The 26,410-nt window shown below is 36.2% G+C and overlaps 1 protein-coding gene across 1 annotated transcript in view; it reads left to right on the top strand.

Annotated features, from left to right (window-relative positions):
* Positions 1–26,410, top strand: part of LOC129744208 (epidermal growth factor receptor) — a 312,253-nt gene continuing 285,843 nt past the window's right edge. The window contains exon 1 of the mRNA XM_055736617.1: positions 1–2,004. Coding sequence (XP_055592592.1) covers positions 1,854–2,004 — 151 coding nt within the window. The 5' untranslated portion in view covers positions 1–1,853. The remainder of the gene's footprint in view (positions 2,005–26,410) is intronic.

The following is a 26,410-nucleotide window of genomic DNA, read 5'->3' as shown; positions in this document are numbered from 1 at the left end:
GACGAGTTCGATCGAGGTTGAACTTAACGCACGATAGTCGAACCCCGTGCGTGTCGTTGCGTTGCGTTGAAGTTTTTTGTGGTTGGCTTGTGTGTTTTTTTTGCTGCATGGTCTGTTTTAGTTCAGCAGCCTGTGTACATTGGGATATTCTTCGGTTTGGTGGTTTCGTTCAAGCGAAGCCCAATAAATCCAGAGGCGGTTTCTTCAGGAGGTTCTACGCGTATGTGTCTTTTTTTATTTTGTGGAGTTGAAGTTGTGGTGGTTTGGAAACGGCCAAGACTGCGCCGGAGTGAAGAAGACGTAAGCAGATCGTACTTACCTGTTCTTTCATGTGTCTATCCGGGAAACCTGTCCGTACCTGGGGCTAGATTTCTCGTTGAGGTGTGCGTGCCCAGCTAAAGTGGGTTTCTTCTTGCGGTCCAAGAGTGGAGTTTTATGTTTTCTGTTATAGTGTTGTTCGATTTCCGTCGCCAGTACACATGTAATTATTTATCTCGACGGCCCCTAGAGAGCGAATTGATTGTGGGTTTCCTCGAGAGGTCTCTTGAGTGGAGGAAATGGATGATTGTTGATCTAGGATTTTTCTGAATGTTGTGCCCAATGACATCATGTGCAGTGGGATGCTCTGTGATTGCCGAGGCCATCGGGATGGATCGGCTAGATTAAAAACCTATTAGGGTGCATCAACTTTGAACTCCTTCATTGGATTGCATCAGAGAGGGGAAAGTGTTAGGGGATGTGTTACGAAGAAGCGCTCCAAAAGGTGTAAACGACAAGAATCAACAAGTGACCCCTTGTGAGTGTTTTTTTTTCTACTTGACTCGCGTATGAACGCGCTAAGCATCAAAGAAGAGCGTACGGTGGTCGACCAGAAGAGGCAAATACAGAGAGTGTGGCGAAGAGAACCCACGAAAGCCCCCGAGCGAATGCTGCCTGATTTGAATGAAGTGTAAAGCGAAAACCTGATTTTCATTCATAAAGAGTTTTCGGATCGCGACGAGAATTGCGAGATTTCGGTCCGGCAACAACACCAACGTGCACTAAACACCGAAAGCACCTCCCCCCTCGTGGGTCTTTTCGACTGACCCTCCCAGGTCAGCTTCACCGAATGATACGCGGCAACCTTTCGATGTTGAACCGAGAGTGCTTTTTATGTTACTTCCATTATTCAATGTATTTAGAGCTCACGGCTAATTAGTAATTCAATTGCGGCGTTTGGAACAAACGAACTAGGAAAATACCCAAAACAACCCGTTAAAAAGCAAGCACAGTTCGGTGGCAACCGGAGGAGAAGCAAAAGAAGTCTTTCGCAAAGTAATTAATTCATGACCGTCAAGAAAAACCACAGCAAACAAGCTAAGCAAAGAAGAACGGAATAACTCAGTCAACCCAGAAGCAGATAACAAAAACCTTAAAACGATAACATTTTATACCTCAGTTGTTTTTGACCGAATTCTTCAAGAGTTCAACCAGTGAATCCGAATTTTTTGGTACCCTCGAAATCACAACTCAAACAAAAGCTATCAGAGAATTGATTCGCTGAATAAAAATCGCCTAGTTCAGTTAAAAACAGAAACAAATTGTCTCAAGAACTGTTCAAAAATGTTTTTACAACAAATGGTTCACTCTGAAGTACGATTGTGAAATTAAAGGGTAATGTTGTTGCGGTTTTGGGTTCGAAACAAGTGTAAATTTTCTGGTGACGATGTGTTTGTGTGAATGAGCATCAGATAAGTGATACGACAACGACGGTGAATAGATAAGAATTTACGCCACCATTGCTGGATAACTTTCCGAGGAGAAGAGTTGAAGAAAAAAAAACCCGGTAAATAAACTGCAACAACGACGCGATAATGGGACACGGAGGAGGACGGAGCAAGATGAGGGCAGAACGCTGGAAGACACTGCCATTGTTGACAGTGCTGGTGCTGATGCAACTGATAGGCTCCGGCCAGTGCTATCTGAAGGACTACATTCACAAGCAGGAGGATAACGATATGAGAGGTGAGTTATTTGCATAATTGGCTTTGAAGGTTATTAATACACAGAGGGACTTAATAACTGGTATGTGTCAATGTTTTTCAGTAATTACTACTTGAACCTTATACACTTTGTTTTTGGGGAGTTTTGTCTACGTTTACGGCCTTACATACCTTAACAGAAAAACTACAGAAACAACAGAAAAAAGACTATGGAGGCAAAAGAAACAGAACTTTCTTCTTTTCTAGACATTGAAGGAGGATTTGGCAACACATCTTACTTACATACTTGACTTACAATCAGTGCCACTTCAACTAAGGGATGTCCCTAAGGTGGGGTACTTTCACCGATGTTGTGGTCATTGATCATCCTCCTAAACAAACTTGTATCTATGGGACTCGAAGTTATTGGCTTTGCAGACGACGTTGTTATTATAGTTCGGGGAAAACATGAGAACGTGTTGTCAAACAGAATGCAATCTTCACTTAACTACGCACTATTCTGTGGCAGGGAAGAGGGACTGATCATAAACCTTTCCAAAACTACTGTGCTATCCCTATAAGTTATAGGGAGTTTGAGGTTTTAGTGCAGATTTTCGTCTTATAGTGAATAGTTATAGGCTATAACTATTCACTATAAGACGATAATCTGCACTAGAACCTCAAACTCTAGATGGAGTAGTGCTAAAATCGAATCACAAGTGAAATATTTAAGAATTATACAAGACTCAAAACTAAGGCTATGATCATTTAGTATCCGGGCAGTTACAAACGTGTGTATTTTAAAAACTATTCATTTGATCGAAAAACTTTCTATGAAGGAAATGAAAGTGTTAATATGACATTTAATGTAAAAATATAAAAAAATATATTTATCAATGATTTCAAGAAATACTCTAACTTTTTCACAAAATCTTATTTTTATCTTTGCACACTTTTTTCAGTCATGTATTGATCTATTATTTTTACCACAGAAGCAAAACCTTTGCAAAATCATGATATTTTACACAAATTCAACTGGAAAAACAAATTGGAATCTGGTTCGAACCTTTTCATGTGTAGGCATCTCGAAAAATTTGACCTCTTAAATTCGGTTGTATCATAAATTTCTTTGTCCATCAGAACACATCTGTCACATTGCGTAAAAACCGGTTGCACAGATTGCGATCCGTGGAACTGTTCATTATTAGTTATTAACTCGGTGTCTACTAGTCAGGACACACTTTTTGCCAGCCGGAAACGGATTTACTGCATAGTTAAGCGGTCTACTTCAAGTTATCTCAATAATCATAGTCTTTTTACCCTTTTTTGAGATCAAGGGTCCTCCTCCGATGCTTGGTTTGAACTTCGTGAGCATCCTAAAGTGGCTCCTTATACTTCTTAACCATTTGAGCCATAAAAAAATTTAGAAAAAATCAACAGTTCATGAGTTTTCAAGTCGACAATGAAGAATTTCCGAGGTGATTGTGCAAACTTATTTTTACCATGTTTTTTTGCATCGTAAATATCTCAAGCACACGTTAACTTAAAAATCTATCAAAAATAGGCAAGATTGCCCTTTTTATAACCAACACAACGCTACTAAAGTTTTGCATATCCAAGCTCCAGTAACGTAGCTATCACCGAAATAAAGTGCCCGGATACTAAATGATCATAGCCTTATCATGGAACTCCCAGAAAGAGCATGTTTTAGCCAAGGCAACAACATCTTTGTTGGTCTGCCTCAAGGAAGTAGGGAAAAAAATGGAAACTAAGGCCGGAAATTATCCTTTGGATATTTACAGCTCTAATAATATCCAAGATCTCGTATGCCTCTTTCGTATGGTGGACCAGAACTTTACAAGCTACGGCCTAAAGCTTCTAAGTATAGCAACGCTATCTATAACTGGTGCCAGGCGAGGCACATCAAACGAGGCTCTGAATGCACTACTCAATATTCTACCACTACACCAGTTTATTGGGCTAGAGGCAAAACGAAGTGTCTTGAGTTTCTCAAAAAACAAACCTCTCTATGAGGGAGATCTTACAGGATATCAAAAAGTCCTGAAGAAATTCAAAATAAACTCAGTTATTGTAAAGAATGATGACTGAATGGAGCCCGTCTTCAACCAAGACATACCGTACAATGTACTTAACTATGAATGATAAGGACGTGTGGGACTCAGATGGGTCTGCGGTTCCTCCCGGATCTAAAAAATTTCTTTCCTGAGGGGTCAAAAATGGATAATAGAACTGGGGCAGGGGTGTTTGTACCTAGACTCAGGATCTCAATTCCTATGTGAAACTGGCCAACAGTTTTCCAAATAGAAGTTCAAGCAATTCTAGGATGCACTTAAGCCTGTTTGAAAATAGAATACAGATACACAAGTATCTGCATTTCATCTGACAGCACACTTTTCGAGCACTAAGTACGTTCACATGCTACTTCAAACTTGTATCCCAGCAAACATTTATTTAGGTATATTTCTCAACAAACTTTGTTATAAGTTTCATATACATTACAGAATCATCGCATAAAACTCGAGAAAAACAGCATTTATCTTCCAAAGTGGAGGCAATATATATACATATTTTTAACTTTTGGCTTAAGCGATAAGAGTAATAAAAACTGGACGATATTCAACACATCCTGAAAGTATGCGAGAGAGCGCAAGTTTTGCTCTCAATGTACACAAACAATTGCCAGTGACAATATTTGCTACTTTTCTTATTGGACAATCTTCCAAAATGAAGCATCTGATTTTTAGCAATCTGGTAGCACTGCTTGTCGTACAGAGAACAACAAATTTGTTTTTTCATTTGAATCTCGCGTGGGAGTACAAACGTGTATACATGGAGGATTTTTTATCATATCCTATTTAAACCGACTTTAAGTAACCATTTTCACGATCGTTTACTTATTTGGTAGGAATTGCGATTCGCATTAATATTGTTACGAGGATACGAGGAACCTAAATGGGTTAAATTCCTATAAAAAATAATAAAAAAAAATAACATCGTTAATGATTGAAGCTAGCATTTCTGATGTGATTTTATGTTTGTTGGGGTGGGAGTACATTGTTGTACTAAGAAACCTGGCCATAAGGAACATAGTATATTTAATCTGGGTTCCAAGCCACTGCGGTATCTTAGGGAACGAAGAAGTAGACCAGCTAGCTAGGGAAAGATCTCATGGACTGATGATGGGACCTGAACCTTTCTGCGGAGTATCGAGGAGTGCCTTGACTATTGAGCTCAAGAACTGGGAGAGCACCACTATGTTTCCAACTGGAATCAGTGGAGGGAGCGACTCAGGCGAAAATATTGAACCAAGCGCACTCTCTCCAAACTCTCCAAAAACATGATGAGCTCAAGTAAGCATGAGTTAAATCCTTATAGACAGAGATTTTATGTTTCAACTTTTTTAAGATGTGAATCAACGGGTAACGTTTTCGGAGGACATACTTATCTAATACTAAATTGATAAATTAAATACTTTGGGAAACTTTGGAAGGTTTTACACTGAAATACAGAAATCGGAAATTCCAAGGTCCTGTAGGGAAAAGTCGAGTAAGACGGACACAGTGAGTAAAATGGACACTTTCAGTATTTCGGAAATTACAATGTTTAAAGAGATCTAATGATGGGAATATGTTTTCCTAGACTTTCAAGACCCTTTGTTGATTTGCAGCAAGCAAGGTCTCATAAAAGTAAACAAAACAGACAAAAACTTTCAAGCTGCACCATTCGATGTAATTTTCTCTACTCAGAAAATAGTCCAAAACTCGCAACATTATCGGAAATTTCAAGCGTTTTCAACGGTGGAATCTTTATTAGGCTTCTCATTGACCATCGAATTTTGGTAGACAGGTCCTGAAAAAAAAGTTGTTAGGTCGGGTAAAACAGACAACTAAGTTTCTCCAGATATTTAAAGTTTTTTATCGGTTCGATCCTCCATATGCTTTCAGAAGACCTTGGCAAGTGCAATTGTGTATCAAAAAGTACTCAGTATCTCAAACAGGCCATAAAACGGCATTAAGTTGATTCCTGGAGAAAACTGCCTTATTAAAAACGGAATTACAAAAACCACACGCTACCGGATAAGGACCAGTTGGTTCCACTTTGGTTTAACAACATTCTCAAATGCTTATTTAACAAAAATATTTACCAGCACAGCATTTTTTTGCAATATCTAGCTTTTCTACGCAATGTCCGTTTTACCCGACCATTTTGATAAACTGTTATTTGCAAGCATGTTTTAGATTGTTATAAAAACAGTTTTGATGAAGGAAATTTACTAATGCCAATATGATGGCATATGATGGCAAACAACCTTAACTACCCATCTGACCGAAGACTGCGATGAAAAAGGCAATAACTGATTTTCTATTGCGATTCTACCTTAGGGTGTCCGTCTTACCTGACTTTCCCCTAGTACATTTTATTGAGTTCAAAGCTGGAGCTCTTAACAATACCTTCAAGTTGAAAAAAAATTGTAAAAATGACCAAAGACTCATTGAACAACAACCTTCAATGTTATAAGGAATCCAATTCAAACGATATTCAAAAGTTATGTACATAAAATGCACTTTTTCACCATTTCGTTCCTTAAAATTAAGTTTTCATATAAAATGAGGGTGTTATAATTTTTGATTCACTAGAATAGCCCACTAGAAAACAATCATCGCATAAAACTCCGCAGCAGAAGATCAACAAGGAGGTTTCAGTGAACGACGGGATTTTTTTGAAAACGTTTTGACGTGATTTATGTCAAACATTGTAGAGCGCTTACTAAATGCCTGAGTGTTTTAGCCCACATTTTCAAAATAATAGAGCAAAAACAACAGAGTAATACTAATCTAACCATTAAATTTTAATTTAATGATTAATGGCATTTCGGTGAATTTTACATTCTAATAGGAAGAATTTCAAATGAAAGTAATGAAAATTATAGACGGATAGATTAGATTAGGAAGCATGAAAGGTGTTGAAAATGAGCCAAGAGCGTGATTTGAGAAAACTTCTTGCCGCACAAGACCATTTGTCCCACATCGTATTATTGTCTAGAAGAAGCAAAGTCGATAGGCTGACTTTGCATTGATCTATACAATGATACATGGATGGATCGAAGCACGTGTTTTTCGTACCCCGATCGGATCGGGGTACGATCGGGGTACGAAAAACACGTGCTTCGATCCATCCATGTATCATTGTATAGATCAATGCAAAGTCAGCCTATCGACTTTGCTTCTTCTAGACAATAATACGATGTGGGACAAATGGTCTTGTGCGGCAAGAAGTTTTCTCAAATCACGCTCTTGGCTCATTTTCAACACCTTTCATGCTTCCTAATCTAATCTATCCGTCTATAATTTTCATTACTTTCATTTGAAATTCTTCCTATTAGAATGTATAATTCACCGAAATGCCATTAATCATTAAATTAAAATCATAAACCAGCGGTGATAAACTGTTAACACAAAATCTAACCATTAAAATATTTTCAGGCAAAGAGTAGAGGTAGTTTGAGTTAAAGTTTAAAAGAGTAACTATAAAACAGATTAAGGGGGTATAAGGTTGACAGAATTTGTTCATGTTTCAAGACCTAGCAAATCTTGGCAATTTTATCCAAAAACCTGGCAATATCCGGGCATTTTATTTTAAGATTTTCAAATCAAATCAGGTCAATATCCGATATTTGGCCAAAACTTCAAAATTATTCAACAAAAATCAAGAAGAAAAACACATGAAACACATTTTTCAACGAAACACATTGGCAAATTTAAAAACGTATTTAAAGCTTCCAAAACTCCATTTACGATCATTTTGATTAAATTTGCCCAAACAAAAGTTTTTGTTGTAAAAATCAAATAAAACAATACCCCAATTTAAGTTTTTTAATCATGCAAAAAAAAACGAATAAACCTTGGCAAATGGTCAGTTACTGAAATTTTCGATTTTACGCACAATTCTAATTCTTTTTTCTTTGTCACAATAGCGAAAAAGACTGAAACCATTCATTGTGAGTACAACTATGTAAAACAAACCTCAGAAATAAGATTTTTCCCCGATTTTAGGATGTGTTAACTTTTTCGTAAGCTAAATGAAAAATAGCATCAAGAGACAAGAGAATCATGAAATCAAAAGATTGACAAAAAGGTTATGAAAGAAAAAAAAACAGTGCCATCATAAACTTTTAAGAATCCATTTTAAAAAAATATTTGAGAAACATCTATTTTTTTTCAACTTTCAATACTGAGGTCATGAGACCAAGACTCGATCTCATGACCTTTGGCTTAGAGGACTTAAATGCTATCCCCTTGGCAGCTTTTTTTTTCATACATATTTTGCCCTGCGAAATAATGGCTAAATAATGGGCCAAATTTAGGCCTGATTTGACAAATGAAAATGGTTTAATTTTAAAATTTTGATCCATTTGTTTCGACAATAGTTTGAAAGAAGGGAAATTTAGAAAACAAAATTTAAATACCAGTCTAGTTCCTTAAAGTATTATTTTCATTAAATCTTACGTTACGACAGACAGTTCATTTGAAGATTGCATAGCGATTAGTTTTTAAAGTTTGAAGGTATTCAAAAAGTCTTTGGGTCTTTGGGTTAGTATATTGAGTCGATTTGGAGTCATTTTTAAGTTTCTCAAAACCTGTGGTCTTAAAAGCCATGATCCATGATTTTTGCAGTTTTTGATGTAACGTTTACATGAGTAAATTTGGACTGTTTTGATTGTATGAGAAAAATGGATATTTTGTATTGAAAAACCAAGGCATTCATTGTTTTTTTCTGTAAAACAAGCCTGTTGATTAAATTTTCAACTGAACAATTTTCTCGGAAATCATAGCTTCGTATCTTATAAGGCAAAAAAGTTATTAGCTTTTGAATAGGCATATGTCACTGTTGGTGTCTAGCGAGGTATGGCATGACTCATTTGCAATACTTCGCTAGGCAGTGATTTCAGTTGAATTGATTGTTTTTCAATGCCATCAGACTTACTCCTCTTCAACAGCTTATAACTTTTTTGCCTAATAAGATACGAAGCTATGATTTCCGAAGAAGTTTTCCATCAGCTGGCTCGGTTTCACAGAAGTAAGAAAAATGATGTTGCTTCTTCATAAATATACATTTTTTCCCCCATACAAACATAAGTCAAAATTTTCTCATGTAAACGTTACTCAAAAACTCTGCAAAAAACATAGCCCTATTCAACAGCTTTATCTTTTTTACTTATTAAGATATAAAGTAACGATCTCCTCGAAAGTTGTACAGCGAAAAATTTTCTTTCGAGAATTTATAAATTGGCACTTAACCCTTCAGGAAGCTCTGTTTCATGGAAAAACACAAAAAATATGTTGATTTTTTAAAACAAAATATTCAATTATCCCATACAAACATAAAAGTCCAACTTCATTCATGTAAAAGTTACTTTCTTCAAAAAATCATGGATGAGTTTTGAACAAAAAGCAAGGAACTCAGGGTTTGCGCAATTCAGTTAAGACCCCAAATCAACTCAGTCTTATGCTGTGGTTTTCAAAGTGGTTCCTGCCGCTCCACACTGAGGTAAATGGACCTTAAAAGCGATTAAAATTTATTTGTGGACAAACGGTTTCACAATAGATATTTGATGTCTTCACAACATTTTATCTTTTTTGATGATTTTTCAAATTCTTGAAAAAAAAAATTCCCATCTGGAAGGGAGATAAAAAAAATATTTCTTAAAATAATTAGTTTCAAAAATGAATGTCTTCACAGAGGGAGAAACCTAAATGTTATAACAAAAATATGGTCTTATGCTTATGGTCTTAGCTTCGTCTTGTTCTTGCGCATGAAAAAGGATTTTTTCATGGGTAATGAATAAGTCTCTCGAACGATACCAATTTACAAATCATGATTTGTGGGGAATCATGGGCCACCTATATTCTGAGGATGTAACACAGATTCATAAATTAAGATACATTTTTCTTATCTGTGAAGTTTTCTTATCCCAAATGAGGAGTCATGAAAAATGTTTTGTCAATGTTATGCAATGCAATAGAGACAAACCAAAAACCTTTATAGGATTTTTGCCAAAACGTTCGCCAGTCAGATTTTTAAAACTATTCGATCATACACAACTCTCTTTTTTATTTCCTCGCCTGAAATTGCATCAAAATAACTGAATGTTTAATGTTATTACAGTTTTGGGTCAACTCATAAACTTTGTTTGTTATTGGGTCATTTTGGATTTGGTGACTCCCGATTCTCTACCATTTTTCCAAATCCAAAAACTTACTTTTTTCAAAACTGCTAGAACTCGGAGAAATAAATTGATTAAAAATAAACAAAATTGCCTAATGATACGTGAGTAATATTGAAACCCATTTTTTTTCTTTTTCATTTTATCTTTTATAATATAGAAGTTATGGAGCAAAGATTCCCTCATGACCCATGATTCCCCACTCTGCACTACATTTTTTGAATTTTAAACCGAACAAAAAAAAACTGTATGATACTCTTTTTCTGAGACTTCAAAAATAAGGAGTTTTGAAAAAATAGGCTATTTTCTCGTTTTTATTGGTTTTTATGTTTCTTTTAGCTCATGTTAATCAGCTGTCACCATTATGCAATCTGAGAACAACATCTTTTAATCATTTTTCGAAAAAAAATTGTAAAAATAACTATCATTTGTGGCTTTTTGACAATGTTAGTATACCTCGCCTTCAAGAGTCCCAGATTCCCCGAAAGCAAATTCCTCAAATTGGACAATACAATCAAAATTCTTCCAGTTTGCCGTAGCTTTCACTCTTGAGGTGTGTGGTGCCAGTTAAAAGACCTCAACTTTGGCCGATTCGTTCGGGGCACAAAACTAGACACAGGAAAATGCGCTGGCAAGTGAGAGCAACAACAAGACGTTAGAGAACGGATGCAAAGCAACAACCGAAGATAATTTAGACCAAAACGTGAACCGATGAAGGAGGTAAGTAGCACACGCCATTAGGCCGATTTTTTTTTCCGGAGCTCCTATCGAGCTCTTCACAATGCTCAATTTGGTTCAGTCAGCAGCAGGGTGAAGCTTTTCAGAATTTGTATATTTTCTCTAAAAGATTTGTTTGGAAGTCGCATTCCCGTCTCCCCTTTCGTTGTTGTTGGGTCTCGAATCTTTGTTGCTCCAACTGGTTTTCGAAATGTGCGTGAAATGAGTTGTTCTGGGTGGTTATCTCCCCAGATATAGACTCTCGTACACATAGTTGCTGTATAGTTTTGTCTCGGTTTCATCGGACCTGAAACTAGATCTTGATTGAAAAACCAGAACTTGAGATTCCCACGCATGTTGAAACAAGTAAGTCGTCGTTCGGTCTAAAGAAGGGAAGCGAACGCAGCGTTCTGGAGAGCTTGACAGACCTCCATCAGACACTTACTTAGTATGTAATCATTTTCCCATTTGCGCACTCTCGCAGAAAACGTCCAAATAAATCCATTTCACTGTACTTGTATAACAATTAGGCCGACCCGAGTGTTCTCTCACATGTTGCTTGCATCTGATGGAGGTTCTGGACCCGGATCGGTTCCCATCTCCCGAAATCCCAGAAGAAAGCGCATCGCTTCGCTGGAAAATGCAGCGCCTCAGTGACCCCGGTGAATGCGGAACAGATGATGGAACCATCCATTATTACGTTTCGGTATGCACAATGAGCTTCTTCGTTGCCCAAACTTCCATACTTTTGCTGTATAGGAAGGGAAGCGGATTTGCAAATTTGTTCACTCTCTCATGCGCTTCTGGAAGATCTCTCAGCACGACCAAAAAAAAAAACACCGAAATCATCCAACAGCACATTTGCGTAATCCCATGGTCTTTTGACATGCTGATGGAGGAGATTCAGCAACAGAAAACGGGATGCTCAACAAATGGTGTCATTCTGGGATCGAGCAAAAACGAAAACCTTAAAGCAAGGCAAAAAAACGAAAAACAAAGCACCAAAAACTCAGGAACAAAAAAAAAGAACAAAACGAGCTATGGTCCAAAAACATGAGGGTCCCACACCTTTGGCCCGAAAACCTCTTCTCCTGTTCTCTCTCAGTGTTGGGTTTTGCGCTCCGACAGGCAGGTCAAAAAAGCTGGGAGGGCACTCGCTGTAGGAACAACACATGTGTGTATTTTGTATTAGGAAATCAAACTGATGGATCGTAAAAAGGAGCAAACAAAATCTGAGGGTGGAACGACAAGTTGGGAAGAACCCACATCGCTCTCGAGCTTTGGACAATGAACGGTAAAGATTTCCAGGTAAGGTTTTGGAACCTGTGCATACGTTTAGGGGTCCCTCCGTTTTGGTACCTTTTTTGTTTCGTTCTAGATGAAAAGTGTTCGGAATCGTACGGTGATTTATTCGCAGGTTGTTTTCAATCATGGTTATAGAGATTTTTTTCAATTTTATTTCATTACCATAACACATATAGTCGAAGAGCGAATTCACATAAGGCATAGCATTGTTTAGATATTTAAAACTAATCACATCTTCCATTATTGAAGTGACGATTAACGATTCCATTAAATGACGCCTACATTCTGGCGCTCTATGAAATTCAAAAGCCTTCGGTGCGTCTTGTATTTCTGCTAAAAAAAACTATTCTATTGAACACATCAATCACGTATCACCTCCAGTGAGATGGTGATCTTAATCGTAGTCCATTTTCAGATCGTCGGCAATGAACTTCTCAAATGGCTGCTTTCATCCCGTCGTCGTCTTTAAAACCTGGCCAGATAAACAACACTTAATAAAAATCCGAAAGCACTACGACCACGCGAAAACCTTTCTGCTTGTCACCTTTTGTTCACTGCTGCTGAAGCCAGTACTTAATTCCATCAATTTTTCCTTCGGAGAAACCATTAATTCGCTACCACACAACCATCTACATACCATCCGTTGATGGCTGCAAAGGTTGCGGTACTCGTACTTCTTGAGAACCGCTAATGACGGAACATTTGTTTCAAACCTACCAGGCAGGCGGAGCTATTAATGGATGAATGGTGGAGACACATCTCGCCAAGTGCCGACGTGCGTCTCTGAAGTTCAACATAGGTACATGCGCATGGTATTGGACCCCGAAATGGCCCACGAGCTATTCCGGTAAGGTGCCAAGTTCAATGTTCGGGAAATGAGTGCCTGCGTGCTTGGCGCTTCGATTAAGTCCACCTTGCAGCCTACGCGTACGCAATTTGTGATGATAAAACTAAAAGTGAAATCATACGTTTTAAAGTCCACGGAAGTATTTTAACCTGTTTTGACTAGTTAATAAAATATTTCTCTAAACTTACTGCCGAAAGAATATATCTACACCCAGAAATGCGCTGAAATGTGCGTTGCGCCTAAGATGATATGATTGCTTTCCCGTGACTGGCAGAAAGACCAGGGAAGCAAATCGAGAAGAACTGATAATGATTAGTGGTTTATCACTTGTTTTACACTTGTGTGTATGAATGTTGATTATCCACCATGGGTGCACGGATTCACCGCACTTTCTGCCTATAAAAGAGCTCACATGCATTCTGAGATTATTAGGTTTTACAATCACCAATGTAATGCGTACACCATACCAGAACCCCATGGCTTCGTATGAACTGTTATAGATGAATGTATTGTGTAGATGTTGGTATATTTTGGAAGAACGAGTCAATCATGTGAGCATCCGTGTATATACGTGGCCAGCTGGCAACTGATGGACCATTCTTATTATATAGTCAGTTATAAGAGGAAACACATCTTAGGATTTGAACTCAAAAGTTTTCTTGCCCATACCGGGAATCGAACCCAGTACGCCTGGCATACCAAAACCAGACTCACGCCAGCCTATACGCTAGACCAAATCGGGGCTCATTATTATCACTTTTTTAAAACTTAGCAATAAATATGAGAACGCGATGACTTCTCATCAGTTTCCTATGACGATCGAGATATTTCGTCCGATATTATTTTCTCTCAGCTGAGAATATTCTCTAGTTCTGAGAATATTCTGAGACAAAGCTGAAAGCAAGCAAGAGAACAAACACACAGAGAGTGCTTTTTCCAGCTATAGCTAAATATTTGCTTCCGTTCTGACTCTCAGCGCCTTTAACTTCATGCAAAATCCCAGTAAGCGCATCCTCTCAGAAATCGACAGAGAATGCAAAAAAATTGAGAGTTGAGTCACCGAACTTAGAATAAAACGGTTAATCAAATATTCTCATTCGGTTTGTCCTGCCGAGATACCTAGAGGCAACGAATACGAATGTGTACATGCGAAATCAGTTTGAATCTTACACTCGTACGGTGTGCTCGCATTTTGTCCCCGTGTCCCGTGTATGCTTTAAATCGTAGCAGTCGACTTCTCAGGAAGGCAAACACGCGTCTCGTTCGAAGGGAAACATACGATTCGGATTGTGTTCGTGTGTTTCTCTGGAGCGGGCCACAGACTACACAACATTTGTACAAATGCGATGAAATTCTATGAAATTTTGCCACTGTAGACACGATTTGCATAGTGTATGGCACTGCTTGAATGAGCGCCCAAACGGTTGGAGTAAAATCGGTCGAGATCAAAATATTTTGTACAAACCATCGTCCCAGCCGGGGTGGAGATGGTTTTTTTTGTTGCTGTTGCTCTTTTCGCCAGCAATCGTTTGTGTTCGCGTGAAAAATGTTCGTATAGTGTGTGGGCGAGCATAGATCAAACAATCGTCGTGGAATCATCGAATTTGTACAGGCCATTTGTGTAGTCTATGGCACGCTTTAGATTATTTCGTGGCACTCACCCAAGGCACGCGTATGGTGTGTTCCTCTCTGCCGATTAGATGATGCAAAATCGCTAGATAGATCGATACGATCCCTCTGTCGATTTGAGTTACCTCTCTGCCGATTGATGTTTACTGGGATAGTGAGAAATTTTTTCTCGTCCGGGAGCGAGAACTTATCCTTAACATTAACGCGTTCGTCGTCATGTTCATTTTGGTAGTTTTACACTAACCAGGCCCAAAGAAATTATTGGAGCGTGAAAGTCAAAAGAGAGAACCCAAAGATTTAGAACGCATGGCGACACTGAGCTGCTAATTTGAGTAAGAGAGCGTCACCCATTTTTGATGTGACGGGGCCTTCCAGGAAAAATACTCGTCACACGTTAAAAGAGACGATCAATTTGAATCGGAATGAACAACTTCTGGAGAGCAAAATAAAAATTGATAAGTACTAGTGAATTGCGTATGAAATTCTCTTTCAAGGGTATTTTGATCGGCAAATTCTAACGGAGGATAACGATTTTTGGAATCCCTTAGAAAGACTCGAGCTATCGGCTTAAATGATGCAGGACCACTACATACAAACCATCACGTCGAACAAGAAAAAATATTTCATGAGATTTTCATTCAGGATATAATTACAGTTCTACACGAACACCACTTTAACAAGTTGCCTCAACCCTAACCTCAAACCATGGCCAGGCAACCATTTGGTGGGTATTTCGAATTTGTAACACAAATATACGTGTAAACATATCGTATATAATGCAGCAAAACCAGTATTTACGTACCATTTTGGAGGCCATACACATGTACATTAGCACACATATTCTTGATTTGGATTGTATTGTCGTAATAAAATCATGCAATGCATTTAAATACGATAAAGAATATTCATAGGCGCACATTGTAGGTGCAGATATCTATACGAAATTTAGTTTAAATAACATTTTATACGATGTAATCTGTAAAATAAAATATGACTTCTGGTTGTCTGGGTTGGAGAACAGCATAGATTTTTGAGAAGGGCGCACGACAAACGCGATACACAGATGTTCGTGTTTTGATTTTTTAGGATGTTAATTAATAGGTAAAAAAACTTTATCAATTTTGAAAATATTGATTTTAGTAAAGCACCTAGCATCACAGGTGAGGCCGCAGCAAATCAAAATTCTAGGTAATGGCTGAGGCCAATTTTTCGCTAATATCATAGTCTGTATATACCCTTATAGACTCGAAAACTACAGAACCGATTTACGTGAAACTTGGCAGGTAGAAGCTTCTAAGGCCGGCGAAGGTTTATATAATAGTTTGGGACCCTCCCTCTTTTTGAAACAAGTCTTCATATCTCCAGAACTGATTATGCAAATGGAACCAAATTTAGCATGGGAGTGAATTTGAATACAAATATCGATTGTATCATAAATTGAGGCTGCTTCTTTCTTTCAACAGGGAGATATTAATGAAGAAATGGAGAAATTTTGTTTAAATAGCTTGAGAATTAATTGAGCAAATGAAACAAAATTTGGCATCTTAGAGCATTTGAGTACCAGAAATATTTCTATGAATATTAAGTAGGAAGGATAGAAAGAGAAAATGGGATTCTGTTACATGTTTTTGAAAAACTCGACACCAACTAACCAAGCAAATGGAATTATATTTGCTATAGGATGGATTTCTATGATTATTTGAAACCATTCTTTTTTTGCAGTAGGAACATGGGATTGATATAGGAATATAGAAAGGAAGGAAGAAGGAGGGCTTCCATACAATTTTATTGCATAACCTGAAAATTTATCTATCAAATGAACAAAATTTGGCATTGGAAATTATTTTGGTATGGTTATTTGATTATTTGAGACACCACCCTTCTTCCAGTGAGTAGGAACATAGGAAAAGGGGAGGATGGTTCAATACAATTTGTTGTCATAGTTTTTAATTTGGTTTGACGAAACTAGCAAATAGAATCAAGTACGGTGTGGAAAGATATTTGAGTACAAGATATGTTTCAACGATTGTTATAAATCCTTACGCCTTGCAGTGGGAAGCGGCTAGGAAAAGAAGCGGTTCCATTAAATTTGGTTGCAAAGCTTAAAACTTATTAACCGATTTAATTAAATTTGATATAATAGGCGTTTTAGGTACGAAAAATATAGGTATGAATATAAGAGACTTCATTCCAGCAGTGGGGAATGGGGGGGACTTGAGAGCTTACTAGTTTTTTTTGTATGAATCGGGAACATATCAAGCAATAGGACCACATTTTATAAGATAGGTCCGGAAGAAAGAGGCTTTTATTCATATTTTATTTGACATAACTCGAAAACTTTTATAAAAAAAATGGAGCCCAATATAGCATGTAACATTTTTCAGACATTCGAAATGTTTCTAAGGTATAGGGTGGGTAATTTATAATAATTAATTGATTAAACAACTTATAAAGCTTTTAAAAACAGATTTTAAATTAAAGCTTGAAAATAAATTAAGATAGTTCCTGAAAATAAGTTCATGTCATCTTTGAATTGGAATTGGAAACTTCAGTTGCAACTTTCATTCTATCGCGGTGACTTTTGGTTAATATTGTAATTTGATTTGAAATCAGACTTACAGAACAATTAAAATCTAAATTTTTTTTAAAAAAATCATTTATTTTTAAAAGGTGCAGCGAGCACACCAGGTCAGCTAGTATAAAATAAAAAAAGAATTTCAAATCAAAACTAACCATGCGCTATGGGAGATCCCCATACAAGCAAACAGACAAAAATATTTAAAAACTTTTTCCAAAGTTTGACTATCATTTCTGCTTGTTATGATCGAAATAAGGGTTAGTTGTTCTTTTTTGGACCCTTTAGGGGATGGTTTTATAAATCCATCTTTTTCTCATAAACAAACGGGAGTTTTAGACTTTTCAGGAAATCCGTTTGTAGTTAATGATCTTGTCTGTTAGTTTCAATGCTTTCGCTATGTTGGATAACCAAAATTTCCAGCCTTCTGTTCCTGTTTTGGTACTAAAAGGGTAACTTTTATCAGACCTAAAACTTAAATACTTATAAACGTTTTCGAAAAAAATCCAAGAACTGTTAAAAAAGTTCAAATCGAATATGACCATGAAAATTCATAACAGCTTTTTAACAAACGAATACTAAAGTTTCTTTTATGAAATTCTCAGACATATTCATTCCTAGACAGTTCCATCAGCAGGACGATAGTTAAAACTTTTCTGTAATTACTTATTTGCCGTTTATTAGCGTCGAACTGACAAAAAAGTATGAAATGTTCAATGGCGGTTCTTAATTATGCCCCAATTCAAAATTCCCACCTTAATGGATAGGTGGGTATTTAAAAAAAATTTGTGATATTTGGTCTGAGATTCAATCATCATAAACAAAAGTGTTATATTTTTGGACCCTTACGAATGTTCTAGGTTTTTGATCGATTTTCTTTTGTTTTATGAAAAAAGAGGAAGTTTGGGTATTCATCACAGTAAAAGTGATTTCCCTTTGAACTTTGACTTGGACAGAAAAAAAGTGATTTGATTTTTCAAAATGCGTCCCACTTATTGAGCTGTCTGTTTTACCACTGAAGAGAATAAAGAGAAAAATAATAAGAGTTCATTGTATGATTGGATTACCGTAAAACGGGGTAAGATTAATCACTTTTTTCGATATTTTTCGATTTTTTTTTGTTAAGGGGAATGTGGCATGTTTCATATTTTTAAAACCAGTACTATTTCTTCGCGGTCAAAAAAAAAAACAACATCTTAGTTCAATGACAAAGGGTTGTTTTATAATCCAAGTTAAGAGCACTGAGAAAAACAATAAACTGAACAAATTGATAGATCATAATTTGGAAACAATTTTTTCTTTGAACTCAAATAATGTTGTCTCTAGCAAATTGATGTACTATTTTCCACGAATTGATTATTTTGTTTCTGATTTAATCGTTCCGCGCATCGAACCGCGTTCCAGGAGTCGCACATTTGAACCGTGAAACAAATATCTGTTATCAGCTGTAGTTCGCCTAGCCACTACTGATAAGAAGTTGCATTCAATAAACAGTTCTGACAAAGTTTTCCCGTGATTCATTAACTGAGACGAGAGATTACCAAGATAACAACTCCGCACCCTAATCGTTTCTTTCTATCAAACAAACATATAAACAAAGCCTTTGAGATTCATATTTGGAAAACGACGATACACTTGAACACACATCCAATTTTGTATGTGCTTTGAATGTCATTTATACACCCTCGGTGGCAGCAAAATTTTCAAAACGAGGTGCCAAACGAACCTCATCAGCGAGCCAATCTTCGACACTTCATTCAATGTTTGTTACCTACCGACTGCATGGTTAAAATCCATACATGCGTTTTTTTCTTATATTCCAGTCTACTTATAAGTGAGTCCTAGCTGTAGTTATTCGAATAAAAAAATCAAATTCAAGAATTAAGAGGCGTTAAGCATACCTACCTGAAAATTGGTTAAACTACCACAGCAGCGAATTCTGGACAGTGGTCCTGAATGGAGAAAAAATTTATTTCAGTTTTTCTTCTAAAAATTTCGATTTCCAAAATTCAAATTCTATTATCTATGGCAATTTTAATAGTTTAAAATCAAAGTCTCGAAATTGCTTTTATATTTTCATTTTATTTAAAGAATTTTGGATAAAAATCAAGCTGTGCCACCATTTCCCGTCGACGAACGTTGACGACTTGGCTTGCCACTAGTCGCCTGCTCGCGGTTTGGTATTTGGCCAAGGTTGATGCCACCTACTCGAAAATTATATTACACCTCTCGTCGTTGGGCTAAGCAAACTCTTGGATCAGAGCGCAGAAAATTACCGGTGAGGGTAAGGTTTTGAGTCAACCCGGAGCTATAAGTAGGTATCTAGCTGGAGGGACCCGAATATGGCAACGAAGGGGGAGGACGGGGTTCGTTTCATTTCAATTCTCGCCCGGCCAAGTCTCCGAGCCATGGGCAAGAAGGAACCCCTGAAAGTCCCCACGGGGAACAAAATAAAGCACCTCTAGGCACCTTTATAAATAATGTATCAACAACAACAACCGGACTCTCCGGCTGACCGACTAGCTGGTTGACTGGCTGGCTTCTAGCTAAAGTTACAGCTTGTCGGTACAAAAGGCCGCGTGTGTGTGCTGCTGTTTGCTATTATTTTGCAGAACGATTTTATGTTGGTTGATTTTCTTTATTTGATCTGCGGTTTCCTCTTTCCTGGGAAGTCAAAGAATCAGTTCCTATTGGGTATACTTTTTGAAAACGGTCTCATATGCTTGACGGTAGAAAATAACACAACAAAACATTAAAAATAAGAATATCAACAACGAAGTATTTATGAAACAAGACAATGTTTATTGGTAGACTCAACCTAATCCCAAATTCGAGCAATACCTACAGCTACTGCTACCGTAGCTAGTATGTGGATTAACAATAACAAAACGAATGAGTCATTGTGTAACTTTTTTTCTTTGGTTTTTTGGCATTACGATAAAAACAGAGCTTCCAAATCAATTATTTTTTTGCAGCCAATTGGTGTTTGGAAAAGCACAAAACTCCATGAAACAATTAGTTGTCTCTAGTTATCAAGCGTTTATTTAAATTTTATTCTTCATACAAGGTTAAGGTTGCTAAAATTTTTCCCGATCATATCCGGGTCGGCAAATCCGGGCAACTATATTTTCAATTTTGACAAAGTTCAGTCATTTGATTTCAAATTTTGCAACCCAAAACTCTGGAACTATACAACAAAATTCAAGAAGAAAAACATTTTAAATATCATTTTTTCATCGAGACACGCCAGCATATTTTGGGATGTTATTTGGGCTTCCAAAAATAATCAAGGTTTTTTTAATAAACCTGGTAGAAACTCAAATAAATTTTCGTAGTAGTTTCAACACAAAAGTAAATAAATGTGGGTGACATCCGGGCTGATTTCAACGAAATATAAACATCCAAGCCAAACCTGATCTGAGCCAAATTTTGTAATAAAAATATTTGGGAAATACAGATTAAAACCAGACTATCTGGCTAGATACAAACGTATGAACTACGCCTTCCATTCTTAGAGAATTTTTGCTTCGAACACAAATAGGAGAACGAATATGCGACTCAAGACTAAGATGACCAGAAGGCCCGGATTTATGCGAACTTGCCCGGATATTAGACACAAAATTTGAGGAAAGTACGGTCCGGTCCGATTGCGCGGATTTCGTTTGACAAAGCCCGGATTTTTCACTTTATTTGTAAAAGTCATCAAAAAACCCAAATTGAGTTAACATAATTTTTCATTTTCACATCCAAATGAGGCTGGAACAAATATGAACTTCTCCTTTTGTTACCCCCCCCCCTCTTCGAAATATCCAAATAATCCGAAGGGGGGAGCAAATAAAGATTGAAGTATTTTATGTAAATTTCGGAAAAAATCAAATATCCGAAAGATTAAAAGACCAAAATAAAAAATTTTAATGATGGAAGTTTTATAACCTTTTGTATTATTGATTTAATTCAATTATTAGATGAAAATTACTTGAACTATTGGTTTTGTGCAATGATATTCTATGCAATTTTGTTACCTATATATGTATGCTCATAGTTAAGATTGTCAATTTTTTCCAGTACGACAAACCAGGCAATTTTTATATAAAAACCTGGCAAAATCCAGGCATTTGATTTCAAATTGACAACCATAAATCCGGGCAATATCCGGGAAAATTTTGTCAAAACATAGAAATTCCTCAACAAAAATTGAGACCAAAAATTGAAATAATATTTTTTTTCGTCCAAACTCATCGATAGATTTTGAAGCGTATTTTAGGCTTCTAAAAATCTTTCATAATTATTTTAATAAAACTTGCTAATATGTCGTTTTGGAGGTGTTTGTTGTTTTTTTTGTTTAATTTGCCAAATAAAGTGAATAAATCCGAGCATAATCCGGGCATTTTTCAATTAAATCCGGGCAGCCGAGCCGGGCCGGACTGTTCTTAAATTTCGTATTAAATATACGGACAACTCGGATATAACCGGACAATCTGAAAACCTTACTCATAGTAGGTGCCGGTCACTAAAGTGTTAAGAACAATATTTTAACTGTCAGTCTGTGGTTTAACTATGCCTTCGAACGCAAATTTAAGAATGAAAATATCCACTCAAAAATGTCTTAAATGGTCATTATTGATCTTTTTACATCCTCTTTTGAACCAAGTTTATAATATCCCCTTCTCCTTTTTCTCCTGGAAATGATGAAAATGATGAAAAACAATTTTTCTTCTTGCTAATATGCTTGAAACAATTACTCAAAAGGGTTACGAAAACTATTCTAATATTGATTTTGTTTGTTATTTTGAAATTTCTTAACAAAATATGTACTTAATATTCAGTCTACCAAGAGCCAGAATTTTAATTTTAGTAGAAAATTGCTAAAACTATCAACTTATTCGGCTTATTCCATGGTAAAGCTGAGATATTCAATTTATTGGATTAAAACAGTCGAAGAAACAAAAAAAAAAACAAAACTAGGCCAGGTACGATACCAAATTCTTCTCTTGTTATACCCCTCGCCCCTTATTTCGATTTTTCTGAAAATCACGAAAGAGGGAATAAATAATCTTGAAAGTATTTTTTTTCGAAACTTCAATTAGTTGAAAGATCGAAAGTCAAACTTAAGAGTTCGGAAGGTCTTTTTAATTCGTGATTTTTACAAAATTTTCGAAATAGAATAATTCGATTTTTCAACGTTATTCATTATTGATTGTATGCGCGTCTGTTACATGCAAGATTTTGCTCAATTTGTTCCGATGTAATGCAAATTTGGATAACATTTTACTATCTACAAACCCTCTTCCTGACAAAACAAGAATTTAAAATTTGTTCCGGCCTTATTGAGAAAAATTTCAAATTGGTAATTTGAAGCAAATGAAAAACATTTAGAATTTTTTGATGTTTTTAAAAGAAAAACGTGCAAATAACTTTGAGAGCGTATATTTTTTTTAATTTTTAGCAATCCAGATGTTTTACATTATACACCCTGCATTGGTGGAACGATAAGAATATCTGCTGATACTTTAAACCTAAAATTGCCAGATAATTTTCAGCACGTATACGAGACGAACAAATCCGGGCTATTTTAACTCAAAAACCTTGCAAAATCCTGACATTTGATTTCAAAATTGTCCACCAGAATCCGGGCTTTATCCGGGCACTTAACCTTGGAATTACTCTCGAAAATCAAGAAAAAAAATCTTTTAAATTTTTTCTATCACAATTTATCAGCAGATTTTAAAACGTATTTCGGGCTTTCAAACTGTCATTTTTGTCATTTTAGTTTTTTTTTTATTTTTTTGTTTTTGAAACCATTCAAGTTATTTAAAATTTTATGAAACTTGCTAAAAAATTTTTGTTTTGGACGCATGAATAAAATTTAAAAAAAAAAACAATAAGTTTTGTAAAGTTTGATTTGAGAATGAAAATACAGCCGGGCAAAAGCCGAGCTTCTGGCCGGACTTTTACCAAATTTTATATTTAATATCCTTGCAAACCTGGATAAAGCTAGACAATTTGGCAACCTTATTTCAATTACTCCTTTAACCGGAGTGGAGGGGAATATTCTACTGAAAAAAGGTACGTTTTCTTCCATTTGATCTAACTGGGTATTTTCGGTTGATGGTGCTCGTGATCAGTGTGTTGCATGCGTTGACGATTTGAAGCAGTTTCAATTTGTTAATGTTATTTTTTCGCTAAAAAAAGCGTTATAATTATTTTTCAAATTGAACCATAAGCGCAGATGGGGCACCTTACTTTTTACAAAACTCTCTTATCATTCTCGAAAAAAGTAAATAAGGAAAAAAAATTACAGTATATTGCTTATCTTTTTTTACATTAAATATAAAAAATATCAAATTATAATTTAGACTGAGAAAATCTTCATTGAAACGGAATTTATTCGGCTAAACAAAACCCTCTTAACGGTGAATCATTTATGGTGGTGCATAAATTGAGGGGAAAGCTGTTTCCTAAAAAAAAAAATCTAGGATTGAAATTGAGGTTTCTGGACACTGTTGACTGAGTACACTCTCAAATCTCCCATACTACCCATACTACCTCATTATTTTTTATTTTTTTTTTTTTTCGAAATGTACCGTTGGTTTAATCGCCGGGTTAATATTGCTCAACATAAAAATTTCCATAAAAAAATAAATTTTTTTTTTTTCAGAATTTGTTTTGCACTTTTTAAAGCTTATACATCAAGCTAAAAAAAAGTGAAATCGGGTTTTTGTTCAACACTTTTTTGAAGTTGTTATTTTTTTTAGGGGAAAGTCAGGTAAGACGGGCACTCTGAAGTAGAATTGAAAGTCTACAATAAACAGCCAATCTTTAGCCACCTTCTGCTGATGAACTTGCAGCACTTGGAAAAAAATGATTGACTTAACGATATAGTTTAACTTTTCAGATTAGTGTGAGTGTAGATTTTATGTTTATATAAGAGAAGTTATTTTGTGATAGAACTTTGTTGTGTTGTGAACCTACTTGGTTGGATGATTCAACTGAATCAAAGCAATTGAAAGGTTCCTTCTAATTCAACCACGGTAAAAGCATGGTTTTGTCATAAAAATATGGACATTCATTAAGTTCTTCCTAAAAAAAATATACAGAAAAAATGATCAGGAACCCACGATAGCGAAGAATTTCGAACAAAAAATATTGGATACATCTAAATAGCTCTTCATGTGAAAAAAGGATTCAAAATTACCTTTATTGTCGACCGGTTTCGGGCTCGATTTTGAATCCTTTTTTCCGTTTGTAAGAATGTCAAGTGTCGTGTCCTGTAATACGTCGTGTTTTAATTGTGTAGTTAAGTTCTTACGTTGGCACAAAATCGCTTAAAAAGAGCAAGATCAAGGTTTCCCAAATATAAGCGTTCGTTGGAAGCTCAAAATTTTAATATTCCTTGCCTCAGTCAGTGTATAAAAACTACAGGTGTTTCGATAAAGAACCACTTCGGAAAACTTGATTAAAGTCAGTCCATTTTTTTCTCTTTTTCTTGGAAATATTTAGATTTTTTGGAACGATAAATCGTTTTCAATTTTTTTTTGTTAAATGGCTTCTTCAATATTGAAGTTATCAAAATGGTTAAACGGTCAAGTTTGAAACTAACTGTTTGTATTTTAAACAAAATTGGCAGTGGTATAGGTTAGTCTTTGTTTTGTTAAAGTATGTTTCCTTTACTTGAAAGTAAATGATCGCTCATAAAATTTTGCTTGAAATAATGTTGCTTTTAGATATTTATCTGAATAAATAAAACCCAAATTATTACCTGGAGAATCATATAAGTTTCTAGGAACATCGTTAAACATTTTCAGTTTGTCCTATATCCATTGATTGTTTTTTTTTCTGCATTTGCCATTATTTAGATCAAAACAGATAAACTTTATTTTCATTTTAAAGGTCTTAACAATGTCGAAAAGATATCAGTTTTATCCGTTTATTGTCAAATATTTTGAAAATCTATTATGGCCCTGATAGATTTTATTTTACCAGAAACAGCTGAGATTGTTATTTTCAGCAGTATACATAATTTAGTTGCTAAACATTCTTTGAAGACCTTGTACTGAACTTCATAGACTGAATCGAGTAATATCTTTCACAAAAAGGAGAAAATTTCATTTTATGAACATTCACTTACTTTTTCTAAAATGTTAAGCTTTTTTTCTCAATGACTGATTTGCCTTTTATTTGATCGATCGAAAACGAGAACCAAAACCTTGGATTCGATTATTTTATTAGTAAATAAGCGTATGCCACATGTTGCAGCCAAAGTATCTACTGGAGAGCGCGGGTCCTCTTTCTCCGTGCTCCAACTCAAATTCCACTCGATGCTATCTTCCAGTCTTCCTCGCCAAGACATCGATCGCCCACGCAAGATCATCATTTTCAGCAATCGCAAAACGAATCAAAATCCACTTAATGGTTTTACTCACGCGCATCTGGAGAGCAATGGCGCGTCGCTGCCGCCTATGGCTTATTTGAAAATATTACTCTCAGCCGAGTAGCTTCAAGTGCAATTTTATGGATCGTTTAAACCCCGCTCCCCATTCTTTCGATCGATCGGTTTGCTCCGGGGGAGCCACTCTTCACCGACGCAGGCAGCCAGCACCTTAAGGCGCTCCTTTTACGGTGTGTTTAGGATTGCACTTTGTTGTTGCTGCCTCAGCAGCCTTAGGCCCGGACTAAGTTGCGCGGCTAGATTAATGAGCAGCCGCAGGGTACGCCTGACAAAAAAAAAAAAAAAAAATAAACGGGGATCATCTCGAAGGGACGTCCGTTTTTATTGCCACTCTCGAGAAATTGATTTAATGCTCAAACCGTGTAGCGCGTTTTACTGTGAAGAAGATTAAAAAACCGCTGCACTTTTTTCGGTGGGGAAACAATCGTTTCGGGAAAGACTAAGTATAATGGCAAGAAACGAAATGTGTACCCGTAGGACTCATCTCAAGTAGATGCAGATGTATGGTTATGTGGTAGGTCGGCATCTTTTTTCCAGCTTTCAATTTGTCTCAGCTTCGAGATGATCTCATATGCAGCCATATGGATTTGTTTAGATACGCTCTGCTTTAGAAATGTTCGCTGTGATTCAGCTTCGCTGTTTTTCTCGGAACTGTGATTAGATTATCAATTGGCCGCATGCA

Source organism: Uranotaenia lowii, chromosome 2 (genome assembly GCF_029784155.1).
Source record: "Uranotaenia lowii strain MFRU-FL chromosome 2, ASM2978415v1, whole genome shotgun sequence".
Lineage (NCBI taxonomy): Eukaryota > Metazoa > Arthropoda > Insecta > Diptera > Culicidae > Uranotaenia > Uranotaenia lowii.
The sequence above is the reverse complement of the archived record's forward strand: the minus strand, read 5'-3'. Positions and strand labels throughout refer to the sequence as shown.